We start from the raw sequence: 27,946 nt of genomic DNA on the forward strand, positions 1-27,946 counted from the left end.
CTTCCCCAAAACAGGATATGGCTAGCATTTCTAAAGCTGTTTCTGGATGTAGTTCTTGTTTGCACTGCTGTTTATATATTATTGATGCATGAATAAAGTCCTAATGCTCTAGAGTTCACTGACAGAAAAATGGCAGGTAAGTTGTTATCAGTTTCCACTACATTGGACATTGCACTTAGAAGTCTGGCAGGATTTGTTAAGCAAAGGCAGAAAGTTTAATATCTACTTAACTGAGAATAAGCTGTACTGTACACAATGGGGTTTATTCAGTCATTACATTTGCCTAGGATTATGCTGTAAACTACACCATTTTCAGAGAACACATGAATTAGCTGAACAACCTGGTACACTGAGGAATTATAAAGTGGGTTTCAGCCTATGAAATGCTAATGCTGATTTGACATGGGCCAAACTCTTTATATTATTACCGGGCTTAAGATTTGTGTGACAGTTTTGGCTCTACAGTACAATTGAAATAGTTCTCAAACTGATGTTCAGCAAATGACTTGTACCTCTCTGGCAAGCAGATGGTCAAAGCTGGATAATCAAGCCTGCCCTAGTTAAAAGGAAACAAGTTTTAAGATTTTAACTATTATAAAGTGATTCCTTCTAAGAGATTATTGACTATTAAAACTATTAAGGCATCATGGGGAGATCTTCAAAGATTTGAATCTAGTGTTGCTTCATGACCCCAGGGGTATCAAACTCATGTCGTCATGGCAATATGTCACGTGATCACAACTTTTTTCCCCTTCACTAAACTGGGCGTGGGCATGTCCAGCACATGAAGCATCTAGCCCACAGCTGCGAGTTTGACAGCCCTGATCTACCCTCATTCCCCAGCTATCAGTGGGCCCTGCCCTTTGCCCTTCAAAAGCAGTTTTTGTAATAAGAACCTCATCACAAACTATTCTCAATGTCACGCAAAGCTGGATCTGCCGGTTTCTCTTTCAGACCAGTATTAATCCTTTTGTGAACTCATAAGGACGGTGGGTTTTCAAGGCTCTCCGAAAGAACATAATGGCAAAGCACAAACCGTTTCCATCAGGAGGAGGAAAACCCAGAGCTCTAAAAGCAAACATACTCCCAACAGTCTTCCTAGGATGGATCCTGTTTACCATTCCTGATCTCGAGTAGCAGGAATTGAAAGAGAAATATTTTGAAATGAAGTTTTCAGGACGGAAGCTAAGTAAAGTAGCTGTGCCCAGAAGCACCTCACATTTTATTGCAGGCTCCACTGGTAGATTAATGTAATCAACTGATTATGTCGTAAACTTCCAAAGAGTCCAGTCCACTTCATCAGAAAAATGATGGGTTTATTACTGTGCATTTGATTAAGTGATAATAACTTGGAGAAGCATTAAAAAGATTGGCTTTTAAGGTGCCATAAGACTCTTGGCTATTTTTACTGCAACATATTAACATAGCTTCTCTGGCAACCATCCCATGGGAAAGTCCTTTGGGGCCCACCAATCAGTTGATTTATAAATAAGTTGATAAACCCCAAGCACTCTTCAAACCTTATGGCCCACTTCAAAACATCTTTGAAACCAAGCGAGCCTAAATCTGATCAGTGCCTAAATTGGGAGCCACCTTGGATTCACATGTAAACTGCCTTTACCTCTACCTATCCTAAACTTGGATACTTAATCTCTCCCACTCTTAATTCATTCAGTCATTTTTAATAACTTTTAAAAACAATCAGATTGGTCAACTCTTATCAAGCAAGATCCTTGTGGGCTGTAATGAAGAATGACGGAGCCATTTAATAAAGCCTTCGCTTTCCTAATCTTCTTTGGCCTTTGCCTGATTGCCTGTTGTAAAATGGTTCCCAAGTACAAGGCCCAGCACATTGATTTGGGGACTACATGAGGTAACCACATTATATCACACTGACAGTGAACAATACATAGAAAATGAAAGGCCGGACAGTCTTGTGGACAAATTGTTTCTCTACTTTGACCGGCATCACTTGATGAATATGAATGCAATATCGTAATTTCTTACTTGAACTTTCTGGCTAAGAATGGCACATTGGCCTTAAATGCATAGCTTGTTTTAACAATACTTCATTCTACAAACACAACCCTTGAAATTTATAGAATATGCTGGCTTGTGGTTCTAAGTTTCAAGCAGAAGCAAATGGTGTAATGCATCTCTACAGCCCCAGAAACAGAGCTAGGCTGAAAAAGAGGTCAATGGTGGTGGCCAATGGTGGTGGCCAGTTTCTCCTACATGTTGCTGTATCAATCTTATTTTCAATTCTGGTTGAGTATTGACATGGCTCTGCTCACCTAATTTGGCAGGAAAAAAAAAACAATTGCAGGTAAGATGGTAATTTCTATCATCCTGAAGTCTGATATATTATTCAGCCCAACAGTCAGAGACAGAAGCTCATCTATTCTTATTTGGAGAGTGGAAAAATATTGTATGTGTCGGTGTGTTATTTGTATTACATAAGCCAGCTGCTGGCCTTGGATTTACAGCTCTCACTATACTCCAGTTAAAGTTATAAATTAAATTATAAAACTAGAGAGATTAGCTAATCTCATGCAGACTTCAACTTTCACATACACTGTGGCCTGTGTATGTGGCTTTACAAAAAAAAAATCATCCTTAATTTTAAATAAGCACGCAAAATCAAGGCAGCATTTTGCTCTAGTAAACAGATTCTCTTACATTTGACATCAAACATTAATCAAGGAACACAAAAACAAAACAAAAATTTATGGAAGAGGAATGATTTTTATACTATACACACATACAGGGAAATGAGCCATAATTAGAAAACAATTCCAGAAATGAAACACTATTATCAGTAAGTTGTTAATTAATCGTGATTATTGAAAACCCTGATTTGGCTCCATTTCTGGAGTAAATAGAGGACAGGATATTATCCTTGTGTGCTTTCAACTGCTGCATTAGGTACGACTCCTTACCACATCCCCTACCCAGAAGGAAAAGAATCTCACAGGCTGGCTGCTACAACAGCTTTCAATTATTCCTCTTCCCACACTTTGAAACCTCCAAAGCACAAAGCAAGAAGTATTGGGTCTGGCCTAATAAGCCCTTTCTCGCAGTGGCAATCCAGGAATGTCTTTACCAGAAAAGAGAGAAGATGACATGAGCATCAGAAATGTTTCTCTCCACTCATAGCAAAGCAGTTCCTTGAATAGAGGACAGAGGAACTGCCCCACAAAAGGATGTTCATTTGTAATCAAATTAGGAATTAAAGGTACTCTATGCAAGCTTAGACTATAGTCCTGATAGGACATCGTCTGGAATAGTTCAATCAGCATCCAATATGATTTCTCTGAAGAAAGCCAGTTGAGATCTACAGGGATTAATGGTTTTACATGTTTAACTTCAACTATCTTAAAAGAGTTAACGGACCTACAGTACAGCTATGCCTCACACTGTCCCCTTTTTCAGTGTGGCACCTGACATATTATATCCTTGTCCTGTGCATACATTCTTTTTATATAGAGATATGCGTATGTGTCTTATACTACAGATCCAACAGCGACACCAAATTCATTTTGGATTCACATCCGCAAGCTATCTTAAGCTATTCATAGAGGGTATATGAAAATGTCTCATTGTCCTCTTTAAATACAACTGCTTCTCCAAAATAGTGCAGGCAGAATGATCAGGCCAAGTGTTTGCCCTTTCAGGGGACCCAGGGCAAGACAAGATCTTGCATCTACATTTCCAAGCAAAGGGAGAGAAGGAGAGAAGAAGGGCAAGGAAATGTATCTAGGGGACCGGAATGCTTAGGAGAAGGGAAAGTGGGTGGGGGGAGGCATGGTCTGGCCAGATTTCTCAGTATTGCCTTTATATCACCTCCCAGCTTGAGGGTCGGGGGGTGGTTCACAGATTGCTAAAGAGTTCGTTTTTCTTGCTCCAGTCCATTTGCGGTGCTCGTTTGCTGGTACGTTTCTGGTGGGCGCGCTCTTTGGCTACTGCCAGTGGGATGTCCAGGTCAAGAATGGGATCGGATGTGGTGCTGAGTTTGTCCTCTTTCTCATGAGAGTACAGCTGTAAGAACGAAAGGGTGCAAAAACAGACAATAGAGTACCCAACAGTTATCAGCTATTCTGCTGAAACAGCATCTGTCTTATGCATGACCCCAAAAAAGCCCAGGCACTTATTGCCAGGTGCATTTACATGACACAACCCTCTATAGCTTGGAGTAGGCATGAGTATGAAGCCTATGAAGGGACCTAGCAGGCAGATTATTTTCATCTCCTAGTATTAAAGGGCCTGGGATATTTTGGTTTGCTGCAGGATGGGAACAGATTAACTGTAAAACGGTTACTTTTTATATTGTACAGAACTTATTGTGAACTTATGAAAAAGGGAGCAGCCAAGTGACACTGGAAAAACTGCAGCAGAAGCAAATGTGGCTTGTGGTCCTTTTCTGCTGTCCTGCTCTGTGACCATAGGCTGGAGGGTCAGAGAGCAGTGAGGTAGGTCACTGTTCTTTAATTTCCTGTCTGGGTTCAGGAACTCACACAGCCACGACTATAAGACATGACCGGTTAATGCTTTATCTTAATACCCACATCCTTTCAAAGGTCGCTGTAACCCTGATTCATGTTTCATTTAGCATGCAAACACATCTATGGATTGCTATTAAATTGTTAATTTTGTTTTTTTTTTAAAAATACTTTAAATGCAGGTAGCTTTAGGCTGATCAAAGGAAATCGAAGTAAAAGTCAGTTTGGTCTTAGTGTTTAAGCCACACAGCAATGCCCAAGTTGTTCTGCAAGATCACAACACCAACATAATTTGCAAAAAGATTCCTATCCACTTTGGGAGCCTGCAGAGAAAAAGCCTGTAAGGCTAGGCTAAATAACTCTCTTTTAGGCATTCATAGAATTCAGCCTCATCCACTTTCAGGATCCTAAAAGCCACACTCACACAGTATTAGAATATGCCAGATTTGGGGTTTTCCACTGGATATATGCAGAAACGGCTTGGGTGACTCTGCCTAGTATCAAATTTGCTTTAGTAGTCCCCCTTTTTTTTAACAAAATATAATTCTCAAAGAAAAGTAGAGATATGCAGTTCCAGTTTGACATCATATCCACAATCTAAATTGGAACCTCACGCTATTGCTCCTGAAATCTCTCCCTGGACACAACTAGATCCTTCAATTAGTGTTGGGTACAAATAGCAAATCACTTCCCTTCACCTGTTTTCAGTAGGAACACCTTACAGTTCCTAATCCATTACTAAATCGCCAATAACTATTTCTCACCAAATAAAAAGTAGAAGTATTAACAAACTTCTTTTTTAAAAAAAAATATGGGTAATGTAATCTTCCCAAGCAGCCACAAAAATAAACTGCAGAAGTTTTCATTGTTATCACTGAGTAATGGTGGTGCCACGATTAGAATGCGGTACTGCAGGCTGACTCTGCCCACAGCCAGGAGTTTGATCCTGATCAGTTCAAGGGTTGACTCAGCCTTCCATCTTTCCAAGGTTGGTAAAATGAGGAGACAGATTGTTGGGGGCAATAGGCTGACTCTGTAAACTAATCAGAGAGGGCTGTAAAGCACTATGAAGCAATAAATAGGTCTAAGTGCTAGTGCTGACTTATTAAGAGAAAAAATGTTTCTTCTACCAAGCAAACTGGGACCTAGCTTCTCCATCACTGCAAAATAGTACCATAGGCATCCGTCTGGTCTTTGAGACAGTCAAAGGAATATTTACCTATACCTCTCATTGGATTATCCACACATCACTCATCACTCCCATTTGCCTACTACACCCAGACTGTGTTCATACCTCAATGGAAGGTTCACTCAGAGTTGAAGAAGGAGACACGGTCATAGGGCTAGAAGGGCTTTCAGAATTAATCTCCGTTTGTTCATCTCTAAGGTTCTCCTAGAAGTAAGAAAGAAAAAACTTAAAATTTAATGGCAGGAGGGGGCTCTTTAAGTAGTAGGCACAGCATTATTTCAAATTAAAGGCACACATTTTATTGCAATCCTTTCTTTCCAGCCAGTCATGATGATCTCATAGTCCTACTTCCCAACTGAATTGTTAACTGCTATCCCACAGTGGCTTCCCATATGGGACTGGTCTGTCTGTCTGTCTAGTAATCACACTGTGTCCATTCTTCTTAAAACCATTGTTTGCTGTATCATTTAAATACTCCCCCGAGCTGCTGGCAACAAAGCCAGAAAAATTCTTGTTAACATACAATACAAGGATAACAAGTTGATTCAAAAGAAATTTTCTTACAGAATTCTGAGTTGTGGGGGCAGTAGCAAATCCTCACTTTCCCTGGGAACTTTTAGTAGGGGGAGTGTTTCTTTATTTGACAAGGAATCTGTGTGGGCTATCTTTTTTCTGGTGACCAATCACTTGGAGGGCATTAGAAACAATACAAAATTAGAAAGTGAAACAGAATGGATGCCACATAAGTTATTCTAGAAAACAGGTGACAATCCAATAAGTCCATGCCCAGCAGCTATTCTTTTCCTCCTCTTTTTGGAAAGAAGCAAATAAACCAGCAGCAGCATAATTCCTCAAGCTAAGTTAGAGCAGATTCCCCTTCCGTGTTGCTTGCCTTTGGATCAATAAATTTTGTATCCACCTGGGAGAACATTTTCTTCAATTGTTCTTACACAAGGGTCTGACGCTAAACATGACCAAGTATTATTACAATGAGCCACTCCCTATCCAGTTCTTCTGCTTCCCCTATTTATAAGAGTTCATCATGCCACCATAAACTCTAAAACATGATTCTTGATTAGAAAAAACAAGCCAATTTGATAATTTCTGTCTTGCTTGTTTCCACAAAATATAATTAAGACTAACCACAATTTGTCTACATTTGAATGATAAGCAAATAGTTCATTAAAAACTCCTTGCAGCAGCCTTGTTTTGGGTGTTCTCATAGCACCAGATTTCACCTTATGTACACAATTTAATCAGTCAGTTTTTGCTAAAATGCTATGCATGTATTGAGGTTTTGTTAAACTTTGAAAATTCTGGGTAAGAGATAAGCTGGACAAATTGGGAGAGCAATTTCTGTGAAAGAGAAAAATTGAAAGACTGAAAGATCTTGAATCTTGAATTCTGTTGAAATGTTGTCCTAAGGAATATTTGCATTTCAGAGTCATTTAAAACAAGAGAGTCTCTCTCTGAGTAAGATGGGAGAGTCAGAAATGTGAGATATAAATACATGAATACAAATGTAAATAAATATTCTATATTAGGTTCTATAGAGGTATATGAAATGATTCTGAAAGTGATTACTTGCATTACATCATATGGCAGACTTATTCAACAGTGGTGCAGAACAGCGACTATTTCTATATCGGCTTGCAATTAGCATTCAGCCCAATTAGGGAAAAATGACATTGAATGACATATCTATCCTGTTTACCCATAGTCTGGCAACATCCTCATCCTGCCTCTGAATGTATATTCCAATGTTTTTAAAAAGCCCAGCCCTTTTTTAAAAAAAAGTTTTGCAATGATGTTTTCTTTCTTCTCTTACTTTAATTAGGCTTTGTTTTTTCAAAGTAGACTGGAAGTAACTTGGCCTTTTAAAAGATGTGAGATTCCACCCATTGGGTGAAGGATGGGCCATTTTATTCAGTGACAAGAGGCAGGCTCTGGAATGAGTGACAGGCCTTCCAAGGCATCAGCGCTCCCTCTCCTCAGTTTGCTTTTCTCTACGGGAACATCAAGAGCATAGCCCACCTTCCTTTCCCAATTTAGGAAGATTTCACCCTTTTGATCTGGCAGCTAGTCAAGGGCTGCTCTGAGCAGTTTGTACAGAGAAGGTGTTTTTAAAAAAACAACAACCAGGGGGAAAGAAAATATCTTACAACTATTTGAAGACAATCTTGGCGCATGCAATGCTTCTGTATTATCTCCGGTGTGAATGTATTGGAAAACTAGGGCCAGTTAAAATTTCCTAACAATGTAGACTCGGAAGGCATAAGAGTCGTTCAGTAATCGGTTGATGCTCCCCACCACCACCAATAACAACACAGGTAGAGCAGAGGAATCTGCAGTGTTGAACGTTGGGTCTTAACACATCTATCAAGGAACCATGGGATTGGCAGTAATTTTTACCTTCTCCACATCACCATTGGCAACTGGTTCTGGTAAAAGACCTGAGGGGAAAGGAATAGAACAAACAAACAAAAAAAGGAAGTGAATAAGTTTAGTTTCTTCTAGCAGTTTTTCTACAACCCCATTGCAATACTAATCAGCATATCCCGTAACCACCAACAGGCTGAATAAAGGCTCATTACTCCCTCTGGGATCTCCTAGTTTTGCTACAGAAATATATTCCATCATCAGAACCCAGCTCTCTCTCTCTCCCTCTGTTTCTCTTCCTCTCTCACACAGACAGACACACACGTGCATGTGTAAAGAAACACACCCTCCTCTGCAGTCACTTCCACAGAGCAATGTATGTCAAAAATTGACCTTTTTTGTCTTTGGGAATTAGTTAAAGGAGTAGGAGAGGTTAAAGGACAGATAATATTAGACATCATCAGATTGGGTAGGTGATCACTGTTAGAGTTTATTTTATGTATGTATGTACGTATGTATGCATGTATGTATTCCCCTGCACACTTTTATCCACGGACTCAAGTACTTTACATGGGGACTATTAGGGGTTAAGGGCAGTGGTGGGATTCAATTTTTTTTACTACCAGTTCTATGGGCATGGCTTGGTGGGCATGGCAGGGGAAGGATACTGTAAAATCTCCAGTCAGAGGTGGTATTTGCTGGTCCTCTGATCTACTCAAAATTTCCTCTACCGGTTCTCCAGAACTGGTCAGAACCTGCTGAATACCACCTCTGGTTAAGGGGTCAAATTAGTGCCTTCCAGTTGCTTAAAACATCAATTTGGCCCTTAGATTCCTCCAAAACTGGCCCAGAGTGTATGGTTTTCAGTGAGTGCCTTGTACCATTATAATCTCTCACAATTTTGTGTTAGGCAAGTAGTACCAGCACTGCCTCTGGCCTACATGCCATAGAGGTAGACATGAATTGCAAAACCATTCTAGGCAGTATCAGCCACAGGAATTTTCCCTTCTCAATCGCCCAATAGGCAGGGGATCAGATTGAAACACCGATACCATTATTCCTGCCTACATTACAGAGATTTGCTACATTTTCAATTATAGCACAGCTGCCTTCAAGGAGAATTGAGAGCAACTGTGGTTTTACTCCTGCCTTTGTGTTATTTTCACAGAAACTCTGCAAAGCAAGCTGTGGTGAGAGAGAGCACTGAGATCTTCCGGTGAACATTGTAGCTAATCCATATCCCCTCCAACTTAACATGACTCTCCCATTTCACGTGTCCAACATGCTCAAATTTCTGGAGTGTGCAGCTGCGCACTGCAATTTAACCAACGGTGCCAAATAAATGCATGAGATTTCATACATTTCATGCAGAACTTTCTCTACAATTTTATAGAAAACATCTGGGGCAGCTCATAAACTGAAGAAGTATATCATGAGCCATGGAATGTAGAGCAAGCACACTTCTCCCTAGCACAATCTCACCTTGTTGTCTCTGTGCCATTCATGCTTTTACTGCACACCTCATGGGATACCCCAAAAGTGAGACTAGGAAGAGCTGCTTTAATGTAGTGACAGGTGAGTGAACGGCATTCTTCCGTGGAGCAGTAGCAGCAAGATATTAATTTCTATCCATTTCCCCGAGCTTTCTTGGAGTTGATAACACCATCTAAATGGCCAGTAAGGTGGAGGGCAATGATTTGGGATGGGCATGGGTTCATACCTGGCAAACCTTTCACAAGACCTGCATGTTGTCCAACGATTTGGATTTTAGCTTTGTTACCAAGGCTGTTTTGACCAGAAATGCCTGTCTGCCACTAGTTTTAAAACTCAACTGTGTAGTTGTTAAAACACTTTAATAATGCAACGATGAAACAGAACCGATTATTGCAGATTATTTCATTTCTGCAAGTTGTGTTTCGCTTTGTTTTTTTCCTTCAGTAAACTTCAAAAGGTTCATGAATATAAGCTAATGTTATGTAAGAATAGGAGCCATTTACATACACCATAAACCCTGACATCTTTGTAGTCATCTTTTCAGTTCTTCTAAGTAACTGCCGATGCCAAATCCTCTGTTCCTGCCCCAAGCTTTTTCTTGCTTAACTCTGTCTAGTCTTTTATCAGATATGCTGTTCTAACCTAAATCTTCATCCGGACATCTCTATCCACTCTCAGAGTTAGTATTCCTCTGCATCAGGGGTCCCCAAACTTGGCAACTTTAAGACTTGTGGACTTCAACTCCCAGAATTCCTCAGCCAGCATAGCTGAGCTGAAGTCCACAAGTCTTAAAGTTGTCAAGTTTGGAGACCTCTGCTCTACAGTATTCATATTTTTCTCTTATTTTGCACATGATTCAAATAGTTGATATCTAACTTTTTGACACATTTCAACCGCTGGCCTTATTGTTTTATGGAATTAATTCAAAAGAAAAAGTGTGGCGGAATAATTAACTGTTTCATAAAAGTTGAATTGAGTTCAACTCTTGGAAAGTCATTAGAGGAAGTGACTCAGGGTCTAGAGCTGTAAGTCGGTGGTGCAACACCCGCTCTGCATGCTGGAGGATCCAGGAACTGTTCCTGGCATTTCCAGGAAAATGGGGGAAGAAGCAAAGGATGGAGAGCCGCTGCTAAGCAGGACAATTACTCTCCATCAGACTGAGGCTTGATCTGGATTAAAGCAACTTTTCCGTGCATTCCGTGCATCCACATTATAAAAAAGATGGTGAGACTCTAGAAAAAGTACAGAGAAGAGCAACCAGGATGATGAGGGGACTGGAGGCTAAAACATACAATGAACTATTGCAGGAGCTGGGCTTGGCTAGTCTAGTCTAGTAAAGAGAAGGACCAGGGGAGACATGATAGCGGTCTTCCAATATTTGAGGGGCTGCCACAGAGAGGAAGGGGTCAAGCTATTTTCTAAAGCGTCTGTAGACCAGACAAGGAATAATGGATGGAAACTGAACAAAGAGAGATTTAACCTATCATTGAGACTTTCAAGAAGAGATTGGAGTGCCATTTGTCAGAAATGGTGTAGGGTCTCCCGCTTGGGCAGGGGGTTGGACTAGATGACCTACAAGGTACCTTCCAACTCTGGTTATCTGTTATCTGCTAATGGGGGGGGGGGGGGGAAGAGCACACTCACAAACCCAGTAATCTGTAAAACAATCTGCAAAATTCAGAATGGTACCTCAATGAAAACTTTGAAAACTGCAAAAGCAAGCTGTTGAATTAAATTTGTGATATATTCAAAGAGACCTGTTAAGACCTGGTTGCTATGAAACCAACACAGTGGCCAGATTTACATATTACACTACAGCAGGGGTCTTCAAACTTGACAGCTTTAAGACTTGTGGACTTCAACTCCCAGAATTCCTCCTCCAGTCATGAAGGAGCTCAGGAATTCTGGGAGTTGAAGTCCACAAGTTTTAAACTTGCCAAGTCTGAAGACCCTTGCATGCCAACCTGCCCCCCCTCCCCGCTTGCATGTAACCCAGAGGCACAAACAGAGGAATACCCAGGATCTGATCCAGAATCATGGCATAAACCACGTCCCTTTTTGTGTGTGTGATGTCACAATAGACATAAAAAAGGGATGGCACTTGCACGGCAACTGTGTAATGCTTATCATTTAACTCCTCCTCCTGACCGACATGGCAGGGGAATCGGATCAGATTCAAAGCACAGAGCGGAAGTGGGAGCCACATGACCATAAGTTACCACAAGTCAAGATAGGAAGAGAAAAATGTTAGCTCAGCAGTGGGGAAAGACCACAAGTCACAATGAGCTGCATTTCATTTTGGTTTAAAAGTAAAGTATGACCCAGGCCACTAGGGCTTCTTCAGTAATCCTCATTTGGCATCACATGAAAGTTCAGCCAAGGTGCCCCAGTTGTCCAACTGGTTTCCACAAGTCTCCAGATTCTGTCAATCTTCACAAATGACAGTGGAAATAGTGTACTCAGTCCAAGAATAGAAAAAAAGTCTCTTGTTCGTGCTCATCTACTTAGGATCCAAATATCTGCTTCCTGATTTACTTCCTCTCCCTTTCTAAAAATTCACACACACCCCCAATGCAACAACTTTCACGCAAGACCAGCTCTAAGTCTCAACCATGTTTGCTAAGAAATTATATAAGAGCAGCAGGCAGAATCCATTTCTTTTCTGGCTTGGATACTGTGCTGTGGTCAAAAGAAAAAGAAAAGGCAGTTAGCTGGCGTTGGAGTTGTGGTTTAGCAACAATCACAGAGATAATTCTGAGGTGTACTTGCCAAAGACACAAACAATGCACAAGAACTGAAGGAAATGGCAGTTGGTGGCTGGTGCCACAACAATGAATCCTTTGTTATAGGGAAGGAGAGAAAAAAAAACCATGTCCCCATGTTGCCTTAAACAAAAAACTAGACCAAGCTGGAAAGCCTGCTGAACTCTTTAGACCCTGGCTCCCCTTCCAATTATAGCATGTTGCACATAATTGCAAAATATTAGGACACCTTTAATTAAAACAAATGGCCATCTTTCATAATCCAAGTATAGTTTTGGCTCTGGTTTAGGTGAGACAAAACTCAGAGCCAAACTAGAAGCACAGGCAGTCTCCATCCAGAATAGTCCTCAGGAACAAAGAGAACATCAGCTGGATACAGGGTTGCTATCAGCTAAGAGAGAATGTCATTCCTTTCCAGCTCGAGTTTTGCATGTCACACTGCAATATCACCAGGAGTCCTTGTGGTGCAAGCCAGAGAAAGAGCAGCGTAATATTGCCACTTCTGTAGGTTCATTCCCCAGATGTCAAGCCGGATAGAGTTGCCTCAGTGAGATGGGCAGCAGAGACATTGGAGAGAGAGGGAAGGAGAGGGAGGGAGGGAGGGAAAGAGAAAGGAAGGAAGGAAGGAAGGAAGGAAGGAAGGAAGGAAGGAAGGAAGGAAGGAAGGAAGGAAGGAAGGAGGGGAAGGAAGGAAGGAAGGAAGGAAGGAAGGAAGGAAGGAAGGAAGGAAGGAAGGAAGGAAGGAAGGAAGGAAGGAAGGGAGGAAGGAAGGAAGGAAGGAAGGAAGGAAGGAAGGAAGGGAAGGGAGGGAGGGAAGGGAGGAAGGAAGGAAGAAGGAAGGGAAGGAAGGAAGGAAGAGAGAGAGAGAGAGAGAGAGAGAAAGAAAGAAAGAAAGAAAGAAAGAAAGAAAGAAAGAAAGAAAGAAAGAAAGAAAGAAAGAAAGAAAGAAAGAAAAGGTACTGCAAATGCAGAGGTCCTACACTGGAAGGCGTGAATGTGTGAATCTCGAATGTGATCCAAATATGGATAGCTTGAGAATAAGAGGAACAAGGCACTGAGATTAGGAACAAGATGTCTATGAAAAGTTCTCAATTATTTAGGCCATGGTTGTCCCAAGGGTGTTTGGGACAACCATGGCCTATTACTACTACTAAGAGAAATAGAAGAATATGGAAAGGTGGCAGGGTTAAAAATTAACAAAGGAAAAACAAAAGTGTTAACAAAAAACTGTATAAAGGAGCAGAAGGAAGAACTAGCAAACAAATTAGGTATGGAGGTGGTAAATAAAGCAAAATACCTAGGAATCTGGTTGACTGCTAGATGTTCGTCGATTAAAAAAGATAACTATGATAATAATGCAAATAATTAAAGATTTAGATAATTGGGCCAAACTGCAGCTATCGTTATTGGGACGTATTTGGACTGTAAAAATGAATATTTTGCCAAAACTGTTGTTCCTGTTTCAGACAGTGCCAATCAAGTTGGAAAAGAATTTTTTGTAGAATTAAACAAATGTATATCTAAATTTATATGGCAGAGGAAAAAACCCAGAGTGAAATATAAACTATTACAGGATGCCAAGAAAAAAGGAGGATTTGGCCTTTCAGATTTTGAATTATATTATGATGCTTCTATAGTAAACTGGCTTAAGGATTGGGTTAAATTAGAAAATAGAAGGTTATTAGTATTGGAAGGTTTTGATCTCCAACTTGGCTGGCACGCCTTCATGTGGGATGGAAAATCTAAACAACATTCATATTTCCAAAGGCACCATGTAAGAAATGTGTTGTTCAATATCTGGGAAAAGATTTTAAAAAACTACTACCCAAAGGTTCCATTGTGGCTATCTATATTGGAAGCAGTAACATATCCAAACTATTGGATTATGAAAATATTGTCAGGTATAAAGATTTACTATATGATACTGGAGAGCTTAAAAATAAGAACCAAATACAAATTCAAGGAAAGGAGATAGCATGGTGGCCCTTTGCACAAATACAAACCCATTATAAAAAAAGATAGAGAACAATTTGGCTTTAATATGATCCCACAAGATTAGATAAAATATGGCTAGGAGAGGAAAAGAAAACAATTAGTAAAACATATAAATATCTTTTGGATTACAAATTAAAAGAAGAAATAGTCACAGAATCTATGATAATTGGGGCTAAAAACGTGGGTCATAGTATTGAATTAGATAAGTGGGAACACATCTGGCAAACAAATTACAAATTAACCATGTCAGTCTCATATAAAGAAAACTTATATAAAATGGTTCATCTCTGGCACTTACCTCCTGCGAGACTGGCTAACCTACCACCCAACTGTTACGCACAAGGAACATATTCTCACATGTGGTGGACTTGCCCATGTGCTCAGAAGTTTTGGAGAAATATTAGAAATTGGATTTTAAATATAACAAAACAAAATTTAAAACTTGAACCCGAAACCTTTCTGCTAAGTATGATAGATTTAAACATGGAGAAAAAATATCAATATTTAATTTTGCACATCATAACTAAAGCCAGAATAACCTACGCACAAAACTGGAAACAGTCTTTCATTCCTTCAGAGGATATGGTAATTAAAAAAATACATGAATGTGCTGAGATAGATAGCCTAAACAAATTGTTAAAAAATAAACAAGATAGTGACAAGTATGAAATATGGAACATTTGGTATGATTGGTTAAAGAAAAGGTAATATTTGATATTTGGATAAGTTATGGAAATGACAGAAGACATGCATTTAATTATAAACTATATAGAGAAATTAAAACATTAAAAGAATGAAGGAGTTATTGTAACAAGGCAGATCATGTCAATGATAAAGAAAAAGAAAAAAAAATTAACCATTGCTCAATATACGCTATATATATATGTCTGTTTTAAATGTATGTCAAATAATGTTTTTTTCTAGAATAAAAAAAAAAGTTCTCAATTATTTAGGCCATGGTTGTCCCAAGGGTGCTTTTTCCAAAAAGCAACTGGATTTTTTTTTGGAGTGGGTGGTTTCTTTGAAAATGTTTCACTTCTTATCCAAGAAGCTCCTTCAGTTTTGACTGGAGAACTGTTAGAACTGAAGAAGCTTCTTGGATGAGGAGTGAAACCTTTTCATAGGGAAAAAACCCAAGAAAGTCTAGTTGCATTTTGGAAAAATACCTTTGGGACATTAAGAACAAGGTTTGCAGTAGATCCAGAGCTTAAGCATTCTATGCCCCTGAAAAAAGGGGAAACAAAAAGCCTTTGGGAAGAATCCAGAACTTTCTTAGGTTGCTCCTTAGCAATCTGTTGGGCATTTGGCAAGTACAGCCTAAGGATACAGAAAAACTCTTTGCAGCCCATCCCGTCCATCTCCAGAGCAGTAAATTGGAACTAGGAAGGGAATTTCATCATTACCATGCGCACATTCTTCTGTGCTTGACTTGAGCTTATGCCATCTGGCACCTTCCATATTTTCAAATAGGTTTTGCTGCTTTACACATTAGAAATTGCTCTATGGGTATTGTGTCTGAAGACGAACACTTCTCTTTAACCATTTAGAATACTTTAGATACTTTTCCAAATGCTAACACTTTATATTTATATCCATCTGTCCTATAGAAGAGAATATCTGCAGCTCAGGGTTGAACCGTGCAATCCTTGGTGCTCTCTGAACTTGATTGTTTGCTTGCAGACATTTTGTTACCCAACTAGAGAACATCATCATGCTGGTGAGTGTGAGGTTTTCTCCCTGTTTATATGCAGGAATTTTGCCCTGTCGGTGTTGCTGGGTGTATGTTTTTCTCCCTGGTGGTTTCTTGATTAGGCTGTTGGTTAGTGCTTGATTGCTTGTCTAGTGCTATTCTCTCTTCATCTGAGTGTTGGTTGCTGGAAGGAGTGTATCATAGCCCATCCTTAGCTTTTTGTTGTCTCTTTTGAATGTGTGTAAATATGGTTTATTTCTGTGGTCTACTGATGGCTGATTTAGGGAGTCAAGGAAGACACTTAGGGACAGCATCCAAGCAGTTGTCTTGGCAATCTTACGGGTTGCCTTTTTCTAGGATGATTCTTCAACTTCTCGGCCAAGTGGTTGTTTTAGCCAAGGACCAGCCAAGACCAAACCTTGCTTACCTTGTTAGAACAATCAAAATAAACTAGGTGCGGCCACCTGCTAAAAAGCAACAAATTCTATTTAGAAGAGGAGAAGAGATTCCAAAGAGCACGATTCCTTCTTCTTGGGTAACTGATCCCGTCCCACTGATGCTCCACAAACGTTTCCCTCCTTTTGCCACCCATAACTATCCCTTCATAGGATCCCAAAGCAGGCAATCCAAACTGAAAAAGATGTGTAAGAGATGTCAATTGGAGGGTGCATCCACATGGAAAGAGATCAAGCTCTTGAAAACCTAAATTCAATACAGAGCATCCCCAGCACTGTAGTGCTCTAAATCAAGTGAATTAGTTGTGTGATAAAGGCCAGCTTTGGTCCAGGGAATCGTAAAATAGGACGCTCTTCTTTCTTGGACTACTCCTGCCTTATGAACCTTCCCCAATCTGGATTCTCAATGAGAGACAATGTTTAATGGGACGATTGGTCATTAATTAGATCCTAGTACAAATCAGAAGTGAAATATATGTATACATGTCCCATATGTTAAATTGGAAGATAGTTCTACATACTGACTCAGTGCTAGACAGCCATGTAAACTAAGAGGTGTAGAACTGCTCGGGTTCTTAAAAACCAATAATTAGCCTTTGAAAGTTGTTTAAATAATTTAGTAATTAGATGACTCAGTGCTGTTGTGCCTTTTCATCTCAGAGCTATTGAGCAAAACAGAACATTTTATTTGGCAAAAAGGCTGCTTGTTGGAAGGTCCCTGAAGGTGAGATGTCAATACCGTATTGAATTTCTTTCCCCATGCCTCACTCCTCTGATTCAAGGATCTGGGGTTGGAGGACTCTTCTCTTTAATCTCTTCCCTCTTGCAAAACTACTCTGTATTCCTCTCTCTATGGAGCAGAGGGACTTGGGATGGTCCTTTCCTTGAGCCTTGTGAAGTGGAATCTTGAATGACGGTGACTAATATATGCCCTACTAGAGATAGAACAACTAGACACAAGGACAGTTTTTCCCTGAATGCCATCACTCTGCTAAATAAATAATTCCCTCAACACTGTCCAACTATTTACAAAATCTGCACTACTATTAATTTTCACATCACTCCTTATTACCCATCCCCTCCCACTTGTAACTGTATGACTGTAACTTTGTCACTTGTATCCTTACGAGTTATATTGACTGTTTCCTAGTATGATTTGATTGCTTACTTGTACCCTATGACTATTATTAAGTGTTGTACCTTATGAATCTTGACTCTTGAAAAAACTATCTTTTCTTTTATGTACACTGAGAGCATTTACACCAAGACAAATTCTTTGTGTGTCCAATCACACTTGGCCAATAAAGAATTCTATTCTGTGTCTTAAATCCTGACTTAAGGATTTCCAAAGTGATTTAATTGTTGATCCAGTTCCTTTCTTCCCAATACAGCAGACAAAATACGCACAATACCATCAAGCCCAGGTCAGATGTTTTTCCCCAGATGTTCCTTTCTTTAAAAACTAGATTACCATGATCATAAAAATTATGTTTAACCTAGAAACCTACTTTTTCCAAGTACCTGAAAATAGTTTCCACTTATATATGGATGTCAAACTTATTTGACACTGGCCACATACTAATGAAGGATTTAATTGTTTCTAATAACGTCACGTAAGGAAATGGATTGGGCGATGTATTAAAATAAGCCATTCCTAGCCACTCCTCAAAATCCAAGCATCTCCCTCATTATGCATTGTGGTAGCTATTACTATTTAGTTAATGGTAAGGCCCTCTATTTTGACATTATTTAATCACCATTAAAAAGATCTCATCCCCTGAATTACTTCTTCCTGCCCAATTAACTTTGAACTAGAATATACAATGACTCCATAGAACAAAATGGCTATATGGATTCTTTTTGCATTACGGAACTATTTCTACTGCCCCTTCCATAAATGAAGCCTCCTGCAGACAAAAACACAAAAATTTATGTGGGTTGATAAGAGGAAGAATGTGGTCTTGCTAGAAGAAGCGCCCTCACACAGGAGGAATAACTTATTCTGCAGTTAAAATGGACAGCAATCTCTTCTGCCCCCGCACACACATATAGCCCCAGCTTGTTCACACCAGAACAAAAATCCTTTCCAAGGTCTGTTGATCCATTTGTATAAACTAGCACAGGTAGTCCAGAATTTACAACAGTTAATTTGGGGACCGTTCAAATTTGCAACGGCACTGACAAAAGTGACTTACGACCATTTTCCACACATACAACTGTTGCAGCATGATTGTGATCACGTGATCAACCCCGTGATCACATGATCAAAATTCAGGCACTTGGCCCCTGACTCTTATTGATGACAGCTGCATTGTCCTGGGGTTTTTTGCAACCTTCTGGCAAGCAAAGTCAATGGGGAAGGCAGATTCACCACCATGTTACTAATTTAACAACTACAGTGATTCACTTAACAACTCTGACAAGAAAGGTCATAAAATGGGGCAAAATTATCTAAACAAATATCAGAGATTTTTATATGAGGACCCCTCCTTAGAAAAACTCCTTCCTTCCTTCCTTCCTTCCTTCCTTCCTTCCTCCCTCCCTCCCTCCCTTCCTTCCACAGGTTTTTAATCCAAGAATTACACCGCATAGAGAGAAACAGACTATATTTTAGATCAGGGGTGTCAAACTGGCGGCCCACGGGCCGAATGCATCACTCCAGGCCACAGCCACAAAGGGAAAAAACATTGCGATACGTCACGTGACAGCAATATGATGCGGCGAGTTTAACACCCATGTTCTAAACTAAAGCAAGGCTCTTCAAACTTGGCAAGTTTAAGACTTGTGGACTTCAACACCCAGAATTCCTGAACTAACGTGACTGGAGGAGGAATTCTGGGAGTTGAAGTCCACAAGTCTTAAAACTGTCAAGTTTGAAGACCCTCCTCTAGACAGAAGCCTAAGCAAGTAATTGCCAGGATCCAAGTTCCATCGCTGTATCCATCCTATGAGCCCCATCTGTAAATCTATCTGAATTACACACACGATGCCTTGGACATCTTTTAAAGGCGCAGAATCCACCCCATTCATCCACTAATCTTAATCCTGTTCAGGAGACACAGGGAATTCTCCCTCCAGGACATAGATGATTTGGAAAGCTCTCGTTGTATGCCAGGCATGATCTCCAAAGGCCAAATTTCAAAGGCCAGAATCTACAGCAGGGATGGGCAACCTGCAGGTCATATGTACTCCCCACCACGCTCATGAATGCCCTGTTAATGTTAACATTGCCTGCTGCTGCTGCTGCTGCTTTGATAAAATAAAGATTAAAACAGGGGTACAACAACCCTGCCAGCTTAATTCAGAAATGGTTGACCTCCAAAAACACAAATCAATAATCCTGGCGGCAACATTCCCTGAGCCTCCCAGTTTTTAATCAACACTCAAAGAGTAAGATTGCAAAGTACAGCAGGCCCTGCCCCAAACCTATTGTCTACAGATCTCAACAACAATACAAGCTCTAATTTGACATCTGGGCGCCAAGAGCATGTGAAAAGGGTGAGCCGGCATGTGTCTCCCGTCTTCTTGGGGTTTTTTTTTTTTATCCTTTCATTGCTGGGATGCTGGGGACCCCAATGCAAGGGTAGAGAGCTTGATGTGCCTCAAATGTGTTTTGTGCTAGTTCATCACAATCAATTTAAACTGGCATGGCTTAAATGTCTGTCTGGTTTTTTTTTAGGGAAATTCTATTTTGTGTCTGGGTGTAGAGAGCAAGAAGGATAGAGAAAGACTCTTATTTGTATGGAAAGAAGGCAGGCATTCCCAAGACTGGTTCCCAGTTACCAACGTATGCTTTTCAAGGACAGGCCTACTGGGTTCATATATCCAACATTTTAATTTCATTTATATGAAATTTAGCATTCATTTCTCTGCAGAACCAGGCCAGCATTTCAGAACGGTAACCCAGAGTTTGGGGGAGAGGGGTGTCTTTGTTCTATTATTGAGGGAAAATATACCCCTCAATAGTACAGCACATGCTTTGAATTCAGAAAAAAAATCTAACTTCAATCCTTTCAGGACTGTCCTGGATGGGCAAACTGTCCTGAACCATGGACGGCAGCTACCAGTCTGTACCCATAATTCTGGGCTCAATAAACCAAGAGGGCGATTCAAAACTAAGCAGCTTCTTACATTCCTAAAGATGGAAGAACATCTTGTAACTCATTTAACAATGAACTCAGCCTTTCTGAATGAGCCAATGACGTGCTTCCACTTCTTTTCTAGCACTTGTATGCCAAATACCCCAACTAATGAAGATGTTCACACAGCACATTGTTCTTGGCCATTCCGCATTACTGGGATTTATTTAATGTTTAAAGGGATTGCTAATTCCTGTCTTGTTTCTGGTGAGATCAGTCAGTGACGGATTAAGTCTCACTGCTGCCCTAAGCACTGACAAATCTTGTGCCTCCTTTGTACAAACCAAGCCATATTCTCAACTTTGTGGTGCCCCCTTTGGGCCTGGTGCCATAAGAACGTGCTTATAGTCTGCTTAATGTTTAATACACCACTGAGATCAGTTATTTCCACTCAAGACTCAGACATAGCCACATACACCGCACCATTCTCCTCCAACAGAAGGGTCAGGACTCTAAGGCAAAAAATGAGAAGGGTCAGGGGCTCTTTGCTAGCCTATCCAGTAGGCCCATGCTCATCTCACACTTGCATTCCAACACACTCACAGCATCTCTGTCTAGGAAGGAATTGTTCTTTAAATCTCACCCAAACCACAATAATATCTTCTTGAGCAAATGGATGCCATACCTTTCAGATGTGCTTCAGAGGGGATGACTTTGCACTTCTTGAAGAATTCATCTGTTAAACTATCCACCACCAGCAACTTGGTCTCATCTCCACCAGACTTTATGGCTGAAACAACATCTGAGTGTTGCTTGCCTTCCATACATTGCCCATTCACCTGCCAGGAAAGAAACATGTTTCTGAGCCCAAAGAAAGAAACAAATATTCAGGAGGGCGCCCAACAATATTGAGATTTTAGAAATGTGGGCGTCTACCCCACAACAACCAGTAGCACCCCGCAAAAACAGCAAGTACAGGACTAATATGGTATCTTATGAACTATTTCCCACAAAAGCAATAGGAATCATCACAGCTGAGTCTTTTGCCAATGTCATCGGATACTTAAAACTGTCACACTCTATCATTTGGAATTAGGTTTAACTATCTAAATTACATATAGTAAATGCCTTTCTGTGGGGACATAAATGTCCCTCAAACAATCTTCCTCAATCTTGTATGCTCCAAATGTATCAAACTACAATTCTCAACATCCTTAACCAGCGTGTTTTAGTGTTTAACATTTCCTGTGAACAAGGATATTTAGGTTATGACTCTGCCTTGTGAGCAAAATAATGCCAAGATGAAAGGCTGCTTTAGAGCTTCGCTGCCTTTCCAAATTTAGCAGTTTGTGTGAACACGAGGTAGATGGATCTAAATCATGGCTCTGCTCCATCTTCAAGGAGCTGCATTTCTATTAAAACCCAGTTCCTTATACCTTACATTAATTCCTCACATATATTGCAAGAGGTCATGGAGCATAATCCTTGAAGACCAGGTTACTTCTGATGGACAAACAGATTTCTCCCAAAAGTTGTCCAATAACAAACATTATTAATGAAAATTCTCCCATAGGTTTCCAAAGAAGTGCAAAGGTCCACACAAGAGAGTGAGAACATCAGATCAACAGATGCGGTCTATTAAATCCAGTGCCCATGTAGTGTCATTCAAGAGTAGCTCTATGATCCTAGGATACCTATCTTTAGGAGGGCTCTGGGGTAGGCCTTTCAGTAGGAACCATCAATGATTCCTTACCATTTCCACAAAACTAAAAATAGTCCCTGGGTTACTTTAAATTTCAAGTAAGCCACTGCTCAGAAAGTCAACCTAGCAAAAACATAACAATGTTCTGTATTTAGACGAGCTTAAATTTTGCCCTATCTGAAGGTTCAAGAAGGAAGGAAATATGGCCATTAAATTCTGCTGCAGATTATATTATCATTCAAAAATACCATGTTTGTGGTTTCTGAATTTCTTAACGAATATGGCCAGGGACTATTTTGGCCAGGAATATAAGGCTACATTGTGGTTATTATCTTAAAAGACAAGTGCCTTGTGTAAAACAGCAAACAGGCCAGGAATGGATATGGCTAGATTGCAGCAACAGTAGTATAAAAATGACTGTAGCCAGAGCTTAATAAGCACCCATGTGCTGAAAGGCAATCTACAAATCATAAAAAATAAATTACAACATGTATCAGAATTTTAATTAGACTGAAAGTGGATACTCCCAGCTCTGACCTTTAGTTGATGCCATTACTCTTGCTCACTATTCTGAAGTTATTCTTATTAGTGAGTATGACTTGACAGCAGAGAATAAGAAAATAGGCTGTATTTATTTATTCATGTTTACTTTTACCCCACCTTTATTGTCCTTATAAATAATTTTACACTCAAGGTAGTTTTAAAAGAAAGTACAAAATGCACTCACAGTGGGTATATGGGTATATGACTTGCATATTATAACCCTTATATTAATTTCACTTTGAGCTAAAAGGTTTCCTGTTTTGTTTCCAAACAAAATACCGTTTCCCCTAAAATACGACCTACCCTGAAAGTAAGTCCTAGTGTCAACTTGTAAAACATCCCTATGCTTGTTTTTTTTACATGTGTGCCCTATATAAGCCCTACCACCCAAAATAAGCCCTAATTAAGATCCTGCCCACTCCGGAGTGGACAGGTAAAAATTAAACTAGGGTGGGGATGGGGGACTGGAGCTGCCCTACTGCTTACCTTTGGACAATTGTAGCCAGGCCTCGCATCACCCCAACACCTTCTTCTGCAGCCAGCAAGGCTGGCAAGTCTTTCCTGAAGGCCTCTAGAGCTGATAACACAGCTCTGGATAGATCCTATAGGCTGCAGAGACCTTCAGGAAAGCGTTGCTGGCTGCAGAAGAAGAAATTCCTGAAGATAGCGAAAAGGAGGCCAGGGGCGACGCACACAAGTTAGGTTAGTCAGTGGATGACATCCCCCCAAAATAAGACCTGGTGCTTTTTTTGGTGGCAACAAAAATATAAGACAGGGTCTTATTTTGGGGAAAACACAATAGGCACCTATAGCAGCAGTCCCCAATCTTTATGGCTTTGCAGACCGGCCAGGGTAGCGGTGGGGAGAGAGATAGTTCCCCAGAAGTGGCAAGCGCGTGTGCAGCTCCATTTGTCTGGGGGTGGGCCCACGCGCCTGCTGTTTGTGCAAATGGAGCTGCACGCACATACTTGCCTGCTGCTGGCACAAGTTTGAACTCTGTATGCATGCTTCCCCACTGTTTCCGTGGCCCGGTTCCAAATGGGCCATTGCCTGGTATTGGGCCGTGGCCTGGGGGCTTGGAACCCCTGGTCCATAGCAGCTCACTGCTTAAATCAGAATTCCCCTTTGGGAGCTTTCAGTACATGCAACATAGCAACGCATGGAGAAAAGGGATGGGACTCACATCGTGATGCTGCAGCACTGCTCTGCGCAGCCTGACTTCCCTTGCCCTCCCTACCCACCCCCATCCATTTGCAAAGCCAGCTTGATAATTCAATGCAAGGTCAGCAATAAAGAGCTTGTGAGCACCAGCATCCTTCTGACACCTCCCTCCGTGTCGGCAAACTTCTTATTTTGCTTCAAAGGATCTCTTAATTAAAACATAATAGAAGCGGAGCTGGCATGCTGCATAGCAAGTACCAACTCTATCATCATCTTTATTTACCAAAATGCCTCTAGGGCCCCAAAGGCTTTATGACTGGGCACATGCAAAATGTCGCATGTAGCACAAAAGATACACCCAGGGCTTCCACAACACCGACCAATCAAGACTGCCCAAACCTGGTTTCGTGACACACCGAAGAAACAAATAACCTAGTTTCTCGCTCTCCTTTCTGTGCAGTTGATCTGTAGAAGCCTAAACTAAGCACACTTTAGGGTAAAAATAGCATGCATTAAAAATAATGGGCTATGCAACCTTTGGCCTTAGGCTTATCTTTTTATAGGAGTAAAATACTAACGGGTCTGTAAACATATACAAAGTAGGAGCTGTATGCGGTTCATCTCTCTCCCTTTCCTAGCTTACACATTGGCACAATATGAGGAATTGCCTTCACCTTCCACTCCGTGTGGCTAAACTCATACCCTCCCAAAAGTGCAATCTGTGCTCATTTCTCCCCGAAGACTGAACAGAATTTCATGCTATGAAGGCATCTATGCAAGTGGGCAGTTGGGAGTCGGTATAAAATGTCACATATCTACACTGTTGCTTAGCTTCATCTCTAGCCATGCGTGCCTCACAGCATTGATTGTGCAATCCAATGGTGACTGAGGAAAATCTCATTCCTGTACTAATCCCGAGATAGTGTGGAGAAATTATCTTTGTTTAACTTAGCCCTTCCAAAGCCTTTCTGTGAAATGACCCAGTGCAGCAGATCTATTTGTCTTTGGTGCCTAGACTTGGTCATAACTTCCTTACCATGGGCGTTTCCCCCTCTGATCTTTAAAAGAGGCTATTTGGAATGAAACTGAGCCTGGGTTATCAACATCCAATCTATCCCATTGTGCTTATGACACCGTCCATCAAGAAATTCAGGCTTTAAGCTCATGGTGTGAAACCAGTGTCAAGACTCAATAATATTCTTTTAAATCATAAGCCTATTCTTCCCCTGCGACCTTTGCCCCCAACATCTTTTTATTGCTTTCCCATGCTCCAATTTAATTGGCAAATTCCTCCGGGCAGGGACATGCCTTGCTGGATGGTGCTGTAATTAGTGATGACAATTTGAAGATTCTGAAACAAGCATCATGGAGGTGGATCCACTGAACTCCTATGCCAAAAGCATCCAGGTGAACCCTGCCACCAGGTGAGATTGCAATAGTAAGAGGAGTCCAGGAATGAAGGTCTTAATTTATATTAAAATATGTTAAAAATAGTCTACAAGGATTTTTAAGGAAATGGTCTTAGACAAGAAATGGAATTCTATTTATTTCCAAGGTAAAGGCATTTGGGAAAGACAGAGTTACAGTTTTTATGGCAGGGTAGAGAAATACTATATAACCATAATTACTCTCAAATCAGACAATGGGTATTTTAATCCTCCAATTTCACTGGCTTCAAAACAAGCAAGGTATATGAGGTGATTTTGAAAAGCCCATAAAATGGCTAAGCTGGCACAACTCTTGGATCACAACTTCCGTTTAATCAGTTCTCTTTGAGTCTAGGTGAGTCAAATGTTAATTAATGTGGAACAAACAGTGCATTCCCCCCAGTACATACCTCAATGATACGGTCTTGAGGCTGCAGCCCTGAAGTTTCAGCTGGAGAATCTGGATCCACAGCCCGGACATATTGGCCTGGTTTTGTCTTATCACTGTGGAGGTTGAACCCATAGCCATTGGGGCCCTTCTTCATGTGGCAGAGACGAGGTCTCAACTCTTTCTAAAGCAGAGAAACAATAAAAGGCATTTGGGACGTCAGTTTTCAGTTATTGTCACCGAATTGGTTTCTTTTTGATCAGCATCTGAGACTTGCCATCGGCAGTCCTAATATCCAATAATGCAAATTTGGGCTCTCTAGAGGAGTGGGTTATGTCCTTGACGGGCTGGATTTCATAGCCTGGTGCACATTCCCAGATATATTAGCAATACAATCACTTACAAAGCCTGCCTAATAAGCCAACACCAAAAGCAGTAAAGAAGGAGGAAAAAAATTATCTGCTACTATGGACTGATATGCCCTTCTAGTTTATTATACCTTTCTCATTGCCTGCAAGTGATATTTATGGAGGAAGGGGAAAAAAACCAGCCAAAGGCCGGGACTGTTCAATTACTTCTCAAATTCTTTCTTCAAGGCTGAGGGCATTTTGTCTCTTAACCTTCTCTCCACCCATTCCATGGGTGCTCCTGGAACTGAATGTTCTGGTATATATACAGCATATTTCATGGTAGCACATAAGATTTCTATTTAACAAACGATGGATTTGTGCAGAACTGCATCACATAAAATGCTTACGTGCGTTTACATAACACAGGCAAATAGCTCAACCCAGAGAAAGCCCTCCTTTTTGCAGCAAGGCCTTTCCGAAAAAATACAGCATACATGCTAACAGGAACAAAGAAGAACAATTCACATAGGTGAACATCAGTAGAAGGTCATTGAAAAGTGACTGTCTCTGGGAGTATTTATAAGGGGAAGCAGTTTGGTCTTTGGGGCTAATTAAGACTTCTCAAGGACAGCCCCAGTTGAATGTTTACTAATAGTTCCAATGACATTTGCAGGAACACATATTGTAAGCAGCCTTCCCCTTACAGCATTCTTCTATTTGACTGGGTCGCTTCCAGATGCTACTCTGTTCCGGGTTTCTTTCTTGATTACAAACAGAACAGTGGAGGATAGAACATGGCAGTAGGAGCTCTTACCACACGCTAAAGGTGTCCAGAAGAAAGGAGAAGCTGGCACACCCAATCTCCCACACAGCAATTTCAACCTCATCAGATACTGAAGCCAAGCCCAATGACGGAATAGGTGAGGTTTCTGGAGAAGCAAACATTCACAAAACTCCACCAGCAACAAGATTGTGCTGAGATCCTGCCAGAGGTATCTCACACATCAACATAGTGTGGCTTATTTACATCAGAAGAATAAAGCCAAAGTGTATCAGATGTCATGTGTACCAATGATCCCCCCACCCAACGTGATCAGATTAATTTACCTAGTTCTGCTACTCTCTGGTTTGAAAAGATAATCTCCTTCAGGTGGAGTTCAACTTCTAGTGATTTCATGGACACAGCCACACAGATTTCTTAGCAGCAATGCAAATGTTTTTCAAATGCCCAATTTAGCCTACAACCCAGTTATTCTCTGGAGATTGCCTAGTCAACCACTAACCAGATCTGACCCTGCTTAGCTTCCAGTCAGCTTACCTTATCTTAATTATAGAACCATTAAGAAAAAAATGAAGCACGTTCTCTCAAAGATAGTATAAACCAGGGGTCTCCAACCTCGGCAACTTTAAGACTTGCGGACTTCAACTTTCAGTTGAAGTTTGGGAGTTGAAGTCCACAAGTCTTAAAGTTGCCAAGGTTGGAGACCCCTGGTATAAATCACCAGCAGTTGTTTGAGCTGGATGATATAAACATATTGCCTGGCAAACCCCACCTACTAATGAACTTCCTAAAAAAGGAACAGAAAGCAAACGTTGCATAACTTCATTATTGGGGAGGAAGAAAAGACCAATTCTAGGATTTTTCCCATGGGTAGATTTGGTGTTTTATACTGGAGAAAGGAGGGCATGAATTACACATATAAAACAAGCCCTGAAAGTCTAAGGAATTTGGTTCCTTCCGGAGCCGCCTTGGTGAGATAGGCGGCATAGAAGTCTAGTTAGTAAGTAAGCAAGCAAGCAAGCAAGCAACCAAGCAAACAAACAAACAAACAA

At 40.7% G+C, this 27,946-nt stretch overlaps 1 protein-coding gene across 1 annotated transcript in view; it reads right to left on the reverse strand.

The window, feature by feature from the left end:
* Window positions 1-2,725: 2,725 nt before the first annotated feature.
* NHERF1 (NHERF family PDZ scaffold protein 1) overlaps window positions 2,726-27,946 on the reverse strand; it is a 58,707-nt gene continuing 33,486 nt past the window's right edge. The window contains exons 2-6 of the mRNA XM_026701940.2: window positions 25,786-25,947; window positions 21,228-21,381; window positions 8,101-8,141; window positions 5,794-5,892; window positions 2,726-4,038 (exon numbers count right to left, since the gene is read on the reverse strand). Coding sequence (XP_026557725.1) covers window positions 3,871-4,038; window positions 5,794-5,892; window positions 8,101-8,141; window positions 21,228-21,381; window positions 25,786-25,947 — 624 coding nt within the window. The 3' untranslated portion in view covers window positions 2,726-3,870. The remainder of the gene's footprint in view (window positions 4,039-5,793; window positions 5,893-8,100; window positions 8,142-21,227; window positions 21,382-25,785; window positions 25,948-27,946) is intronic.

The sequence above is a fragment of the Pseudonaja textilis genome, chromosome 2 (assembly GCF_049901715.1).
Source record: "Pseudonaja textilis isolate UNSWEBS1 chromosome 2, rPseTex1.2, whole genome shotgun sequence".
Lineage (NCBI taxonomy): Eukaryota > Metazoa > Chordata > Lepidosauria > Squamata > Elapidae > Pseudonaja > Pseudonaja textilis.